Source organism: Bufo gargarizans, chromosome 3 (genome assembly GCF_014858855.1).
Source record: "Bufo gargarizans isolate SCDJY-AF-19 chromosome 3, ASM1485885v1, whole genome shotgun sequence".
NCBI classification, from domain to species: domain Eukaryota; kingdom Metazoa; phylum Chordata; class Amphibia; order Anura; family Bufonidae; genus Bufo; species Bufo gargarizans.
In genome coordinates, this window is record NC_058082.1 from 490,537,383 (window position 1) to 490,552,922 (window position 15,540).

A 15,540-nucleotide genomic window follows, 5' to 3' on the forward strand; every position below is an offset into this window, starting at 1 on the left:
TAGAATGACAAAAGGCTATTGCCACAAATTATCCTTAACTTTCCCTGCAATGGTCTGGAGATTACACACCGCTTGTGACACGCATGCTGCTGCTCATAGCACAGTCTGCAGCCACTCCTGTGCTTCAGGCCTCCTGCACACGGCCATATCCATTTTTGCAGTCCAAAAACACGGATAATAGTAGTGGGCACCCCACATTTTCCCTTCCACAGATCCCTCAGTATGTTTCAAATGCCTATTCTGGTCCAACTGAGGGCATCAGTTTCAACTGTTCAACTAGGCATGTGGCGAAAACATCGCTGGGCCCGGCACATGCCTAGTGCTGAACAGTTGAGATTGATGCCCTCAGTTGGATCGGAAGAGCACAGGCAGTGTACGGCACTGCCTGCGCGAGATTTGTCTGTGATGCTAAAGGGAAAGGGTGGCCGGGATATCAGCTGCTAGTGACATAGTGGGGATGTAGTGTATGAGCAGAGGAGAGGCGTGCTTGGGCTCTGGAGGATGGCGGCCTGGACACTCAAGGGGGCGTTCCTGGGCTCCTATAAATTAAAATAACTCCCTTCTGGGTACCTTAATGACTCATTAGCATATGGATGAAAGTGGATTTTCTTAAGATATAAAGCGAGCTGCAAGGAAAAGAAAACACATATGGAAAGAAAGTATGAAGTGCTGTAAGGACATCCTTCTGGTAGAATAGCGATTAGCCAGGTGACAGATTCCCTTTAATTATATCCTATTGCTACACTAAAATCTTAATCTTAATCAGTTTTATACCAAGGTCCCAAGTGAAAAAACTTGGGGGACAATTACTAACTTATTTACACGTAAATAGGTCACACATTTTGTCACTTGCCATTTGTGTGACAAAATGTGCGACATTTCCCCCTTCAGAAAAGGGGGTGCACTGTGCCGCAGGCCCACCACATTTATCTTCCTTCACACCAGTTTTCTGGTGTAAAGAAAGACTTAAAGGGAACCTGTCACCAGTTTTATAGTGTCCTAACTAAGGGCAACATAAATAAGTGACTGATTCTCTTAGCAAAATGCTGGGTCACTTTCTTTAATTGACCCAGTCAATCTGGCAACATCTTGTATTGAAAAGCTCCAGCTGATAATGATGAGACATGAATATTCATGAGCTCCTGACTCTCCCCGCCTACCGGCTGCTGATTGACAGTTATTCTTCATATGAATCAGCCGCAGGTTGGCAGGGGAGTGGCTATAGCTGTTGATTAAATATACGCTGGACTCAATAACATCACGCTGGGCTCCAATCAGCTCATTAGCATGCGGCATGCGGCATCTTTGTGTGTATATTATGAGGTAACCATCTGTCACACCAGTAAGTGAATACATCTAAGGCAATTTTTTGTAGTTAATGATTGTATATAATTAGTTAGAATATAATCAAATATCCACATGACAGGTTCCCTTTAAATCTACAGTAGCTAGGAGGCTGCCGTAGAGGTAAGCGTGTGGCACGGCATGGCCAGAAAATGCACCAAATACACTGCTTGTCCAAAAACAAAAATCGCCCCCCAAAAATAAAACATTGCACACTCTAATATTTCGTTGGGCTGCCTTTAACTTTGATTACGGCACGCATTCGCTGTGGCATTGTTTCGATAAGCTTCTACAATGTCACAAGATTTATTTTGATCCAGTGTTGCATACATTTTTCACCAAGATCTTGCATTGATGATGGTAGGGTCTGACTGCTGCACAAAGCCTTCTCCAGCACATCCCAAAGATTCTCAATGGGGTTAAGGTCTGGACCTTGTGGTGGCCAATCCATGTGTGAAAATGATGTCTCATGCTCCCTGAACCACTCTTTCACAATTTGAGCCCCATGAATCCTGGCATTGATGGAATAACCTGGTCACTCAGTATTTTCAGGTAGTCAGCTGACCTCATTCTTGGAGCACATACTGTTGCTGAATCTAGACCTGACCAACAGCAGTAACCCCAGATCAGAGGACTGCCCCCACAGGCTTGTACAGTAGGCACTAGGCATGATGGGTGCATCACTTCATCTGCCTCTCTTCTTACCCTGATGCGCCCATCAGTCTGGAACAGGGTAAATCTGGACTCATCAGACCACATGACCTTCTTACATTGCTCCAGAGCCCAATCTTTATGCTCCCTAGCAAATGGAAGCCTTTTTTTCTGGTTTGCCTCACTGATTAGTGGTTTTCTTACGGCTACACAGATGTTCAGTCCCAATCCCTTGAGTTCCCATCGCATTGTGTGGAAATGCTCTTACTTTCACTATTGAACATAGCCCTGAGTTCTACTGTTGTTTTTCTTCGATTTGATTTCACCAATCATCCGGGATTTTTTCCCGCCACATTTCTTCCTCGAATACGATTGGTTCCCACTATCCTTCCAGTTTTTAATAATGCATTGGACAGTTCTTAACCCAATTATAGTAGTTTCTACAATCTCGTTAGATGTTTTCTCTGCTTGATGCATGCCAATGATTTGACCCTTCTCAAACAGACTAACATCTTTTCCACGACCACGAGATGTGTCTTTCGACATGGTTGTTTTAGAAATGAGAAGCAACTCATTGCACCAGTTGGGGTTAAATAACTTGTTGCCAGCTGAAAGATAATCGCGCATGCAGTAATTATCTATTAGAAGGCTCATAACTATTTGCGTAGTTAAATCCAGGTGGCAACTTTTTTTTGGGACAGGCAGTGTATATTAGATGTGTGCGCCTCTGCATAAATTTGGCGCATCCTCCAGCTGCACAGGGGGCATCAAGACTGGTGTACAATACACCAGTCTTGATAAATGTCCACCCTAGTGTTTAAAGCATAACTTTTAATACTATTTAAAGATAAAAATTATAGCCCCTAAAATACCCTTAAAGAGAAGCTGTCACCTCTCCTGACATGTCTGTTTTAGTAACTATTTGCATTCCTCTTCTAGTAACAATTCTTATGACGGTCTGATGTGCCATTCCTTTCATATTCCCTCTAGAAGTTTTGAAGAAATGACTAGCAGTTTGCAATGAAAGTCCATATGGGATAAAGGTCCAGATGGGTGTTACTAATTGGGGATGTCACTAACCAATCAGTGCTACCAGTGTCAAACTGTGCAGGGACACCCCCCTTCCCCAACTGGTAACACCCATCTGGACCTTCATTGCTAACTTCTGGCAATTCATTTATAACTTCCAGCATGAATGATAAAGGAATGGCACAATATAGACTGATATGAATAAATGCCCCAGAATTGTTATTACATGAGGAATGCAAATAGTTACACAAGTGGACATGTGAGGAGAGGTGACAGGTCCTGTTTAAATGGGCAAAAGCAACAGGTATGCAACCAATGCCAGTAATAACAATGGTCAACCAGGTCCTGTCCGGATCTTGTTGAGCTGGTATGCTCAGAAATCAACAGAAAACTGCAACCTTGCACTCTGACTTATCCGTTGACATCTGTATATGGACCACCAAAGGTGCCTACATACCCTCAATAGCTGTCAGGTAAAGATGGGCGAATCGATTCTAAACTAGTCAGATTTGTTATGAATTTTACAAAAAAACATCTGCCAACCAAATCTGAAGTTTTTTCTGTTGTTTTAAATGAATCGCATAAAAACAGCGCCCTGTGCCATTTTAACTTTAAAATTGAGGAAAAAAAGGGGAGAGGAAGAAGATGAAGGATCACATAACACTGGGCAGGTCCTTCTGCTTAGAGCAGGGTTTGTCAACTCCATTCCTCGGGACCCACCTACCTGTCAGGATTTGAGAATATCCCACAGAATGAATACCTGTGGTACATCCTGATACATGGACACTAATTATATCACCTGCTCAATACTAAGGACATCCTGAAAACATGACTGGTAGGTGGGTCCCGAAGACCAGAGTTGAGAAACCCTGGTTTAGAGGAAGAAACACTATTCTGATCCCAGCTAGGCTTGTGAAAAGGATGTGGTGTGGCAATGTCTGCCTGGCAATGCCAGTTTACTAGATACACTGTAAGGACACTGTAGGTAGATAATATTGAGATACAGTTGGGTGGATCTTATAGTTTTTTCAGGGAAAGCATAGCATAGACAGTAAGGGACTGGTTATTGTCCCAATTGTTTCACACAGCTTGCTGGCAAGTTCTGCATTACAAAATCCTGCAAGGAGCTGACATTTTTCTGTATGAACAGCCAGCCAACCTTTTTTTTTATTGTAAAAACATTATTTTAGAGTTTATGGGCTTATATAGCATACATTATGCTGCAAATTACCCCCCCCCCCCCCTTTTTATTACTAAAAACTGTTTCTATTTACCATTTTTAATTTAGCATTTCATCACATTTCAGTGCATTTTACCTGTCTTATTGAACACATTGTATATTACTGCAAGATAAGGGGTAGTTAAAGAAAAAGCATTTTACTGCTATAGCGCAATTACTATGCCAGTGTTATTGAACGAGCTCTGTATTATTGCAAGATAATGGGTAGTTACAGCAAAAGCATTCTGGTGCAATAATGCAATTATTATATCATTGTTATTGAAAGCATTGTGTATTACTGCCAGATACTGTTCAGTGTTACAGCAAAAGCATTTTACTGCAATAACACAATTATCATACATGTGTTATTGAACATATTGTATATTACTGCAAGATACCGTTCAGTGTTACAGCAAACACAGTTTACTGCAATAAAGCCATTATTATACACGTGTTACTGAACGCATTGTGGTACTGCAAGATCCCGGGTAGTTAAAACAAACGCATTTTAGTACAAAAACTGCTTTACTAACATAAATTGTCAATACCAGTGGGTATTGTGTTTGAAAGGGAGAAATATTAAATTGCACCAATGTCTTTAAGCTACAGAAAAAAACACTTACAATTTTAGTTTGTTTAGTTTTCTGTGTATCAAACCCGTATTTTTTCATTTATAGGCTTCATAATAAATAGTCTAGTAAACGCATGAGTGGCAAACAAAAGACCCATGCCTCATTATCCGAGATTTAGAATGTGGGTAGTAATGCAAAGAGCAGTAACAGCACCAACCATCTGGCCTGTAGTAGACCACAGTTCTCCATGGCTTTTTTTTTTCTTCTTCACTGCATTTTGGTCGCTGTATGTAAACTTCCAGTATGGTGGGGGAGATTTCATGTGCTCTGCTGCAGAGGTAATGTGTCCCCCAAGCAAAGACATTGGTGTAGAAATGGGGCTAAAACCGAGTATCGAGTGCAGGTAAGTATTCCTCCCATGACAGGTCCTGCTGGTTGGTTCATAGATAAAATCGTGGTAGACAAATTGTTGATACAGATCTTCTAAGCTGAATATTCATATACTGTGCTATACTAGTATAAATATATTTATATATACTGTATATATATTTATTTTTAATTAGGTCTCAACACATTTATGGTGCAATTAATCACAAATTTCAATATATCAAGAATATCAATACGGTATTATTACTAGTGTTGAGCAAAGCGAAGCATTTGAACCAGAATTCGGTCCGAAGTTTAGGAAAACTTCGATTCACAAAAAAAGTCGAATTTTCTTGCGTTTCGTGGTAATCAATTAGTTTTTCCTAAAATGTTAAAGTAGTTAAAGTAAGTTAAAGGTAAAGTAAGAAGCCCGGGAACGCAAGATTGCCAACCAATCCGCAGGTAGCCATCCCCTGTGATGTCACAGCCCGATTAAAGTATCATCCTGCTCTGTCTCCGCCATTGTCCTGTGAGCTGAGTATAGAGAGGAACGTGGCAAGCACTCATGCGCTAGGGACAGTGTTACTGCAATAATCCAGCGGCCATGTTTGTGACTCCCTCAATTTTATTGATTTGAGGAAGGTTTTCCCGCCTAAATGCTGTGTACCCAAGGGCGTAACTACCATAGCGGCAGACCATGCGACTGCTATGGGGCCCAGAGCAAGAGGGGGCACAGTTAGGATCATCCCCTCTTTTACTAGGGGTGAAAACTTGGTCAGGACTCTACCTTCTAAAGGAACAACTTTTAGCAAATGAGGCAGTGGAAAAAAATTGTCCAAGGATCATTGAAAGGGGTTTAGGCAGAAACCCTTCTGTCCTGTTTGGGGGGCCTGGTTTGATCCTTGCTATGGGGCCATTACTTTTCTATGTATGCCACTGTGTGTACCATCTCTGATACCATCACACAGGAGGACAGGGGCTGCTGCATTCACGCTCTGGCTCCTCCAATTACCGCCAATCGCAGACATTAGTGCCAGGTGTCTGCTCTTAAAAATAGCAGACACCCAGCTTGGCTGCCAACATAAATTAACGTCGGCAGTTGGGAAAGGTTAATATCCAAGCATTCGCACTGGGCCACCAAGTGGGAAGAATATGATTAGGCGATTAGGCAGAGTGGCCTGAATATACTTGATTTATAGTGATTTGTGATTAATTAATTCAGAATGAATAAAATTTCATGGTGAACGTCAGTGAATCTGCCGAATCAAATTTTTTAAAACTTTGCTCATCTCTATTACTAAAACCATTTCGTATTATGATTTTTTTTCTTGCAAAAATGAACATTATATGACAGACTTTGTTTAGTTTGCTTCATTTTTTGTAAAATCCCTATAACCCAATATTTTGAATGTACAGAATGAGGTTTATCGGAGATTTTCGTTCCTGTTGTTCGCACATCTGGTGTTTCTGAATAAAATGAATTGTTTATCTGGATAAAAATAGCTTTCAATGCCCATTGCCTTATGTCTTCCCACAGAGCATGGATACATTTGCATTTCTTACTTTTTGAAATACTGGTGGATTTGGAAGCGGGGGCCCAAAAGACGGGACATCTTCTCGTGCTGTCACGGAGACCTAGATAAATGCAGAAGAAAAAAAAAATACTATAATCAAACGCTTCAAACGGGGTTTTTGTGCAAATTGTATAATTATAAGGTTCGCCAGACATAAAAACAAGACAGTATGAAACCTAAGATCTTTAACTTTTCTAAAATGCTTATTAAAAGGGTTTTCTGGGACATAGATATTAATGGCCTATTTTCAGGATAGGTGATAATTATTGGATCTTTGGGGGTCCAACACCCAGTAGCCCCAGTGGATGGAGCTGGAGGCAGGAAGTTCTGTCCACTGTGTAGTGGTGTGTCAGGGTACTTCAAGTGAATGGGAGCTGAGCTGCAGTATGTTGGTGCCAGAAACTACACAGTAGATTGAGTCTACTGTCCACTGTGTAGTTCCTGGAGTCAACAACCTACCAGTAGTGGTGCCGGGTTTTGGACTTCCACTGATCTGATATTGATGACCTGTCTTGAGGATAGGCCATCAATATTTAAGTCCTGGAAAATCATTTTAAGTATGTAGATTATTAAATTCCACAAAAATAGAGCCTTCTACTTCTTCATGTCTACCTTTAAACATCAATTAAGAAATAAGAGTATTCAAGATGGTTGACATGAAGGTAGAAACTATGTAGGGACAACATGGGAAAAGATGAAAATTAGCATTCTGCCGAAATAGTTTTTTTCCAAATACCACCTGATAATTAGACACCCAGAGTTATGCCTTATTCACACGTCTATGATGAAATCCATTATAAGATGGTCAGTGATACATTTAAAAAGATGTCCATGAAGGTTCCACGTTTTGTCCATCTGTTAATTTTTTACACAGATGGCATATAATAGACGTAATGGATCTGTGAACATGGTCAAAATAGTGCATGCTTCTGTGCTGAAACCACAGACCCACAGATCGTCCTAAAACACAGATGTGTGAATACACACATTAAAACGAATGGGTACGTTTGCTGTCCATGGAAAACATGTACAGAACGCGTCCATAAATCACTGATGTGTGAATGAGACATTACAGTGAAGCCCCAGCACATGGCATAGTTGGGGACCTGTGTGCCACCACTTTGATATTCTGAAGACAGGGACTTACAGATACAGCATATACTGTGTGTATAAGTGAGTAGCCACAGTTCCAGGTAGTAATGGCTGTAGCTTTGGAATAATTTTTACATATGACATTTTATTCACACCAGTAGACATAGACTTTATATGGGTGAATTATACAATCTGTAAACCGTAAATCCTAACTCGGTCCGTATCATGAGGGTGTCATGACTAGGGATGAGCAGACCCGCGGATGTCAAAGTGGAGTAGGAGGTTGAGGAGGCGGTGGACGTGGCGGTGTAGGTGGAAGCAGCGGTAGAGGAGGTAGCCAAAACAGTTTTTGTTGTTGTTTTTGTTCCCTTTATTTATTTTTTATAAATTTGGGAAGACTCCAAAACATTGGCAAATAGAAAAGAGAATGCAAAGAGAAAGTGCGCTGGAGTATAACAATGGCTGGCTGCGGCCGGTATACTTGTCTACTCAGCACAAGGTACAGATAAGTCCTGTGGAATCTATGTCTGGTTCATTTTAATGAACGTGAGCTTGTCCACGTTGGCTGTGGACAGGCGGCTGCGCTTGTCTGTGATCACCCCCCCTGCCGTGCTGAACACACGTTCGGACAATGCACTGGCCGCAGGGCAGGCCAGCACCTTTAAGGCATAAAGGGCAAGCTCAGGCCATGTGCCCAATTTGGAGACCCAGAAGTTGAATGGGACAGACCCATCAGTCAGTACGTGTGGGCATGTGCACAAGTACTATTCCACCATGTTGCTGAAATGCTGACTCTTGCTAAGATGTTCCGTATTAGCTGGTGGTACTGGTTGTTGTGGCGTGCTGACAAAGCTTTTCCACATTTTGGCCATGCTATCCCTCCCTTCTGAGGTGCTGGCGGTGCCCCAGTTGCGTTGGCGACTTCTTCCTCCTCTTTTTCCTCTGCCTTCGCCTTGTGCTTCCACTGAGCCCCCGCTGTCAGCAGCGCGTCTACCAGCGTGCGCTTGTACTCGCACATCTTCCGATCACGCTTCAGTGATGGAAGTAAGGACAGCCCGTTGTCCCAGTAATCAGCACTGGTTAGAATGTAGGCATCTCGGCGGTTGTTGCACAGGCTTGCAGCATGTAGTCGCTCATGTACCCGTGCGTGCTGCAGGTGAAATGCCACTATTACCTGCTGCTGCTCACACAGTCTCTCCAGCATGTGCAAGGTGGAGTTCCACCTGGTGGGCACGTCGCATATGAGGCGGTGAGCAGGAAGGCCGAAGTTACGCTGCAGTGCAGACAGGCGAGCAGCAGTAGGGTGAAAAGGCCGAAAGCATGCACAGACGGCCCGCACTTTCTGCAGCAGCTCTGACATGTCGGGTTCATTTTTCAGGAACCTCTGCACCACCAAATTTAGCACATGCGCCAGGCAAGGGATGTGCGTCAAGCCATCTAGCCCCAGAGCTGCTACGAGATTTTGCCCATTATCGCACACCACTAGGCCAGGCTTGAGGCTCAGTGGCACTAACCACTTATCGGTCTGTTGTTCCATGCCCGTCCACAGCTCCTGCGATGTGTGGGGTTTTTCCGCTAAACAGATGTTTCAAAACAGCCTGCTGTCGTTTCCACCTGACTGTGCTGAAGTTGGTGGTGAAGGTGTTAAACTGACTGGATGAGGAAATGGTAGAGGAGGAAGCGGAGTAGGAGGCAACAGGAGGCAACAAGAAATGTCCTGCAATCCTCGGTGGCGGTAGGACTTGCGCCAAACTGCTGTCCACCTCAGGCCCAGCCGCCACTGCATTTAGCCAGTGTGCAGTTAGGGAGATATAACGTCCTTGCCCATGCTTACTGGTCCACACCTGATTTTGTCCGCCACTTGGTTGTGCAGGGCAGGGATGGCTCGCCTGGAAAAGTAGTGGCTGCTGGGAACCACGTACTGTGGGACAGCTACCACCATAACGTTTGTAAAAGTCTCTCTCTCCACCCGACGGAATGACAGCATTTCAAAGGCCAGGCATTTTGAAATGCTGGCATTCAGGGCCAGGGATCGCGGGTGGGTAGGGGGCTACTTCCTTTTTCTCTCCAGTGTTTGGGGGATGTACAGCTGAACGCTTCCATGGGACAGTGTGGACATGCTGGGTGACGGTGGTGGAGGTGGTGGTGTTGCTGCCACATCCTCTGTTTGCGAGGTGGCAGGTGCCACTGTCACTCCAGAGGGGGAGGAAGAGGCCGAGACCGCAGTAGAAGAGGGAGCAAGAGGTGCCTGAGATCTTTTGTGGTTTTTCAGGTGTGTACGCCACTGCTTTGCATTTAGATGCCTCGTTTTGCAGGTGGTGCTCAGGTTTAGAACATTTATGCCTTGCTTCAGGCTCTGAGTGCACAACATGCAAACCACTCGCATCTTGTCATCAGCACATTGTCCGAACTCCAAACCTTTCCGGCAAAGTTTGGGTTCGGGTCCGGGTACCCGAATGTACAAAGTTCTGTACGGACCCGAACTTTACAGTTCAGGTTCGCTCAACACTAGTCACGACCTATCGCTGACACTGTTGTGCCTGGGGTCAGAAGGTTGCAGCGAGTGGCTACTCGCTCGGTTTCAAGAGATCACTCCATGACCTAGTTGTGGATTCCGGTCCAGGTTTTTCCTCCGATTCACTCCTTTTGTTGTCTCCTGTTTGTTGTCTCGCTTCTGGGATTGTTTGTGGTGTTTGTGTTGTTCGTCTTTTCCCCGTTGTTACCCTAGGTGTCAGTGGTGAGGACCAGTGCTCCCATCGCCCTACTTACTACCTAGGGCTTATTTCTGGGTAAGCCAGGGACAAGGCACGTGTTCAGCGTACGGGTTAGCAGCCAAGTGCTAGTGCCAGGTGAGCTAGGGGTCACCACTCCTCCCTCTCCCTAGTGAAATGGTACTCCTCTTCCCTCCCCTCTGCGCCGCACGCCTGTTACCTGCCATATCAGACGTGATTAGAGATGAGCGAATTCCTTCAACATTCGATTTGGCTGCCTTGTCACAGAGCACATTTTTTTGTAAGTAGCAGGTACAATGACAGGGAGCTGCGATAGCACTGCCCCCATCATTGTACTCCTCAGATGCCGCGTTCATACACGATTGCGTGTGTAAAATTAGCAATAAAAAAACAATTACATCAAACTTACCGCCTCCATTTGCCATCTTGCTTGAAGATCTCGGCCGTAATCCCATGCAGCACAAGATTACGTAATCACGCCAGCTGGCGTGTGATGAATGGTGTCATCACGCTGGCCGGCGTGATGATGTAATCTCACGCCGTACGAGATTTCGTCCAAGATCTTCAAGCAAGATGGCGGCGGCCGGCCCATCACGCGCAAATGGAGGCGGTATGTTAGAATTTTTTTGTTTTTTATACTATTTCAGTGTTGCGGAGCTTGAAGATATACCCTCAATATCTTCACTTAAATCCCCTTGTAGCTGAAGAAACAGGTCAATATTCAAGAGACAATTTCCCCAGTGACTGGACGACACACAGTTTGGGAGTCAACTGACTTTACTAGGCATGTGCACCTGCTTTCAAACCTCCAACAGCCTCATTTACATACAATACATAGATTACTATGGTACAAGGAGAGGTGGGGTCAGACAATAGCAAGGGCTGATGGGAGGTTGAGGGGGGGGGGGGGGAAGAGGTACAGACAAGAAAGACATTCGATAAGTGGCGATGTTTGCCACAATGCTCCCCCAGAACCAAGCCGGCATACACAGTCTGATCCCAACGGATCGGCTTGGGGATGTCCGGAGGAGCGCTCACAGATCACTTTTCAAGTTCAGTTTGTCTGGATAACCCGTCGGCGTTGCCATTTTGCTTCCCAGGGCGGTAGTGGATGGTAAAGTCAAAAGGCTGCAGCGCCAAACTCCAGCGCAGCAGCCGGGCATTGTCTCCTGACACCCTGTTCAGCCACACCAGCGGGTTGTGATCTGTGAATAAGGAAAAGGGTTGTCCATACAAATAGGGCTGCAGCTTTTTAAGGGCCCACACCACGGCCAGGCATTCTTTTTCTATGGCAGCGTAGCTTACTTCCCGGGGTAAAAGTGTTCTGCTTAAGTAAGCCACTGGATGCTCGCCGCCATACTTCTCCGACTTGGCTCAGTACTGCCCCCAATCCAAACATAGAAGCGTCTGTGTGGACAAGAAAGCGTTTGGTTGGATCAGGGGCGGCGAGTACAGGTGAATTCACAAGAGCCGTTTTTAGTTGCTGGAATGCCTGCTCACACTCTGGGGTCCAGACTACTATCTTAGGAAGACTCTTGCGGGTCAAATCGGTGAGGGGTTTGGCCAGGTTACTGTAGTTGGGTACAAATTTACGGTAGTATCCTGCGGTACCTAGGAATGCCAGTACTTGAGTTTTGGTCCGAGGGGTTGGCCATTTGGCTACAGCCTCTACCTTAGCCGGTTCAGGTTTTTGTTGGCCACTCCCTACCCGGTGTCCTAGGTATTAGACTTCTGCCATCCCTATATGGCACTTACTGGGTTTCAGAGTTAATCCTGCCTCCCTAATACGGTCTAGTACGGCTCCTATGTGGGTCAGGTGTTCAGTCCAGGACTGGCTGAAGATCGCTATATCATCTAGATAGGTGCAAGCGTACTCCTGGAACCCATCCAATAGCCGATCCACCATCCTCTGAAAAGTAGCCGGAGCGTTTTTCATCCCGAATGGCATGACCTTAAACTGGTACAGGCCAAACGGGGTGACAAACGCCGACTTAGGGATGGCGTCTTCGGCTAGGGGAATCTGCCAATACCCCTTACAAAGATCTATTGTGGTGAGGTATTGGCCCCTGGCCATTTTGTCCAGGAGCTCGTCTATCCGGGGCATAGGGTAGGCATCGGATATGGTCTTATCATTAAGCCTCCGGTAGTCTACGCAGAAGCGGGTAGTCCCATCCCGCTTCGGCACCAGAACTACTGGGGAGGCCCAAGGGCTTTCAGAGTGCTCTATAACTCCTAGTTTTAGCATTTCTTCAATTTCCTTGCGCATATTATCCTTTACAGATTCAGGTATGCGGTAAGGAGGTTGGCGGAGAGGGGTCTGCCCTGGTGTTTCTACTCTGTGGGTGGCTAACGGGGTGTACCCGGGGATATTAGAAAAAGTGGTTCCTTTTTCCCTTATTAGACTATGAACCTGCGCCCTTTCCTGGGGACTCAGCCGTTCACCTAACTGAACCTCTTCCAGGTCCTCTTTCTGGCCCTCTTTCTCTAGGAGGTCTGGGAGAGGTAAATTGTCAAAGTCCTCTGCGGCAGAGGCGCAAATAGCAGTCACCTCTTCTATGCGCTCGTAGTAGGGCTTCAGCATGTTCACATGGAGCATGCGTCTGCCCCCTGCTCCAGCGCACGGGCCGATCACATAGGTGGTATCACAGATTTGCTCCACCACCTTGTATGGGCCCTGCCAGGAGGCCTGCAGCTTGTCATTAGGGACTGGCCGTAGGATTAACACCTTCTGCCCGACCTGAAAGCTGCGGTCCCTGGCCCCCTTATCATACCATCTGCGCTGTCGTTGTTGGGCCGCTTGGAGGTTAGTACGTACCGCCTGGGTCAGAGCCTCCAAGCGTTCCCTAAACTCCAGCACGTATGGAACAATAGGGGTACCATTCGTAGTTACCCCTCCCTCCCAGTGTTCTCTGATAAGGTCTAAGGGACCCCTCACTCTCCTCCCGAACAATAATTCAAAAGGGGAGAATCCCGTGGATTCTTGGGGTACTTCCCTATAGGCAAAGAGCAAGTGGGGCAAAAACCGTTCCCAGTCTTTTTGAGTGTCTATGAACGTGCGGATCATCTGTTTAAGTGTTCCGTTAAACCGTTCACAGAGCCCGTTGGACTGGGGGTGGTAGGCGGAGTTTAAGATCGGTTTCACCCCACACACTTTCCAGAGTTGGTGGGTGACCTCTGCAGTGAACTGGGTGCCCCTATCCGATATAATCTCCCGGGGAAATCCCATACGGGAGAATATTTGCATAAGGGCATCGGCTATAGTTCTCTGCATGTACATTGGTCAACGCCACTGCCTCTGGGTATCTAGTGGCGTAGTCCACCACGGTAAAGATGTATTTCTTACCGGAGGGACTGGGTTTCGCTAGGGGTCCTATTATGTCTACGGCTACTCGACTGAAGGGTTCTTCAATTATGGGCAGGGATCTGAGTTTGGCTTTATAGCGATCCCCTCTCTTCCCTACCCTCTGGCAGGTATCGCACGTTTGACAGTATTGTCTAATATCTTTTGAGATACCTGGCCAGAAGAAGTTCTGTGTGAGCCGATGTTTCGTTCGGCTGATTCCTAAATGTCCTGATAATGGTATATCGTGTGCGATGCGCAGCAACTCTTGTCTATACTTTCGGGGTACCACTAACTGCTTAGTGGGCACGGGTATGGACCCTGCTACTACCTTCTCTGCATAGCGGTATAGGAGACCTTTATCCCAAGCATATCTCTCTCCCTCCAACCCTCCTTGGTCCTTGTTAATCATATCTTTATATACCTGCAGGGAGGGATCTAGGGCCACCTCACTGCCAAATTCCAGGGGGGCATCCCAGGGGAGAATAGGAGGGGTGTGTGGCATATTGTTTACCTGAGCCTCAGAGGTATCGGATGGAGCCGTGGTGCGTGCTTGCTGCCGGGTAACAACCGGGTAGGCCTCTTGGATAGTTGGTTGAGGGACAAAAGCAGAGGTGAGCTCCCCCAAGTCGTTGCCCAAAATAACATCAGCGGGCAAATCCTGCATAATTCCCATCCTCCACGTTTCCATGCCCTGCCCCCCAATTCAAATGCACCTTGGCAGTGGGAACTTTGTAAATTGCTCCCCCTGCCACCCGTACAGCTACACAGTCTCCGGTGAGGGTGTGCTTAGGCACCAAATGATTTCGGACCAGGGTTAACGTGGCCCCAGAGTCACGTAATCCTTGTATACTCTTCCCCTCCATGTGTACCACCTGGCGGTGCCCCTGACGGTTGTCTGAGGCGGCTTGTATGGGGTTTACCTCGTGTAGGATCCCCAGAGGCTCTTCTATTGAGGTGATTGTGGATGTTGGGAGCACAGATTCTCTTTGGCAGCAGTGTACTGCAGCCCGATTGGGGGGAGAAGGACCCTGGTAGTTCCAGTTCTGGCGAGGTCGGTTACGTGGGCAGTCTCTCTGGATGTGCCCCTGTTGGTTGCAGGTGTGGCAGCGGATCGGTGGTCGGGTATTGTACCTAGGAGGGTACTGGTTGTGGCTCGCGGCTGGTCGTGGGTGAGCCAAGGTAGTCACTGCTGGCAGAGGGGTGGTAGATCCATACGTGGTCCGGTGTGGTGTGCGTTGGTCTCGTCTGGTGTCTTGGAACTCGTCAGCTAGCTTGGCTGCCTCTGGTAGGGTACGGGGTTTGCGATCTCGTACCCAATTTTGCAGTTCTGTGGTTAGTCCATTAAAAAACTGCTCCATTACTATTAACTGAAACATCTCTTCCATAGTGGTGACCCGTGTCGCTTCCATCCACCCCTTGGCGGCTCGTTGTAGTTGGTGTGCCCATTCAGTGTGTGAGTCTTTTGTTTGTTTCTTGATGTCCCGGAATTTGAGTCGGTATGCCTCAGAGGTAATGGCATACCGTGCTAGGATGGCTTGTTTGACTTTGTGATAATTCCTGAATGTCTTCGTCTGGGACGGTTCAGGTATGCCTCTGCGGCGCGGCCTGACAATCTACC

General features: G+C 46.3%; 1 protein-coding gene across 2 annotated transcripts in view; it reads right to left on the minus strand.

Moving 5' to 3' along the window:
- LOC122930430 (rap1 GTPase-activating protein 2-like) overlaps window positions 1-15,540 on the minus strand; it is a 135,062-nt gene that overhangs the window by 36,449 nt on the left and 83,073 nt on the right. For both annotated transcript variants that reach the window (XM_044283834.1, XM_044283833.1), the window contains exon 12: window positions 6,745-6,816. In XM_044283834.1, coding sequence (XP_044139769.1) covers window positions 6,745-6,816 — 72 coding nt within the window. The remainder of the gene's footprint in view (window positions 1-6,744; window positions 6,817-15,540) is intronic.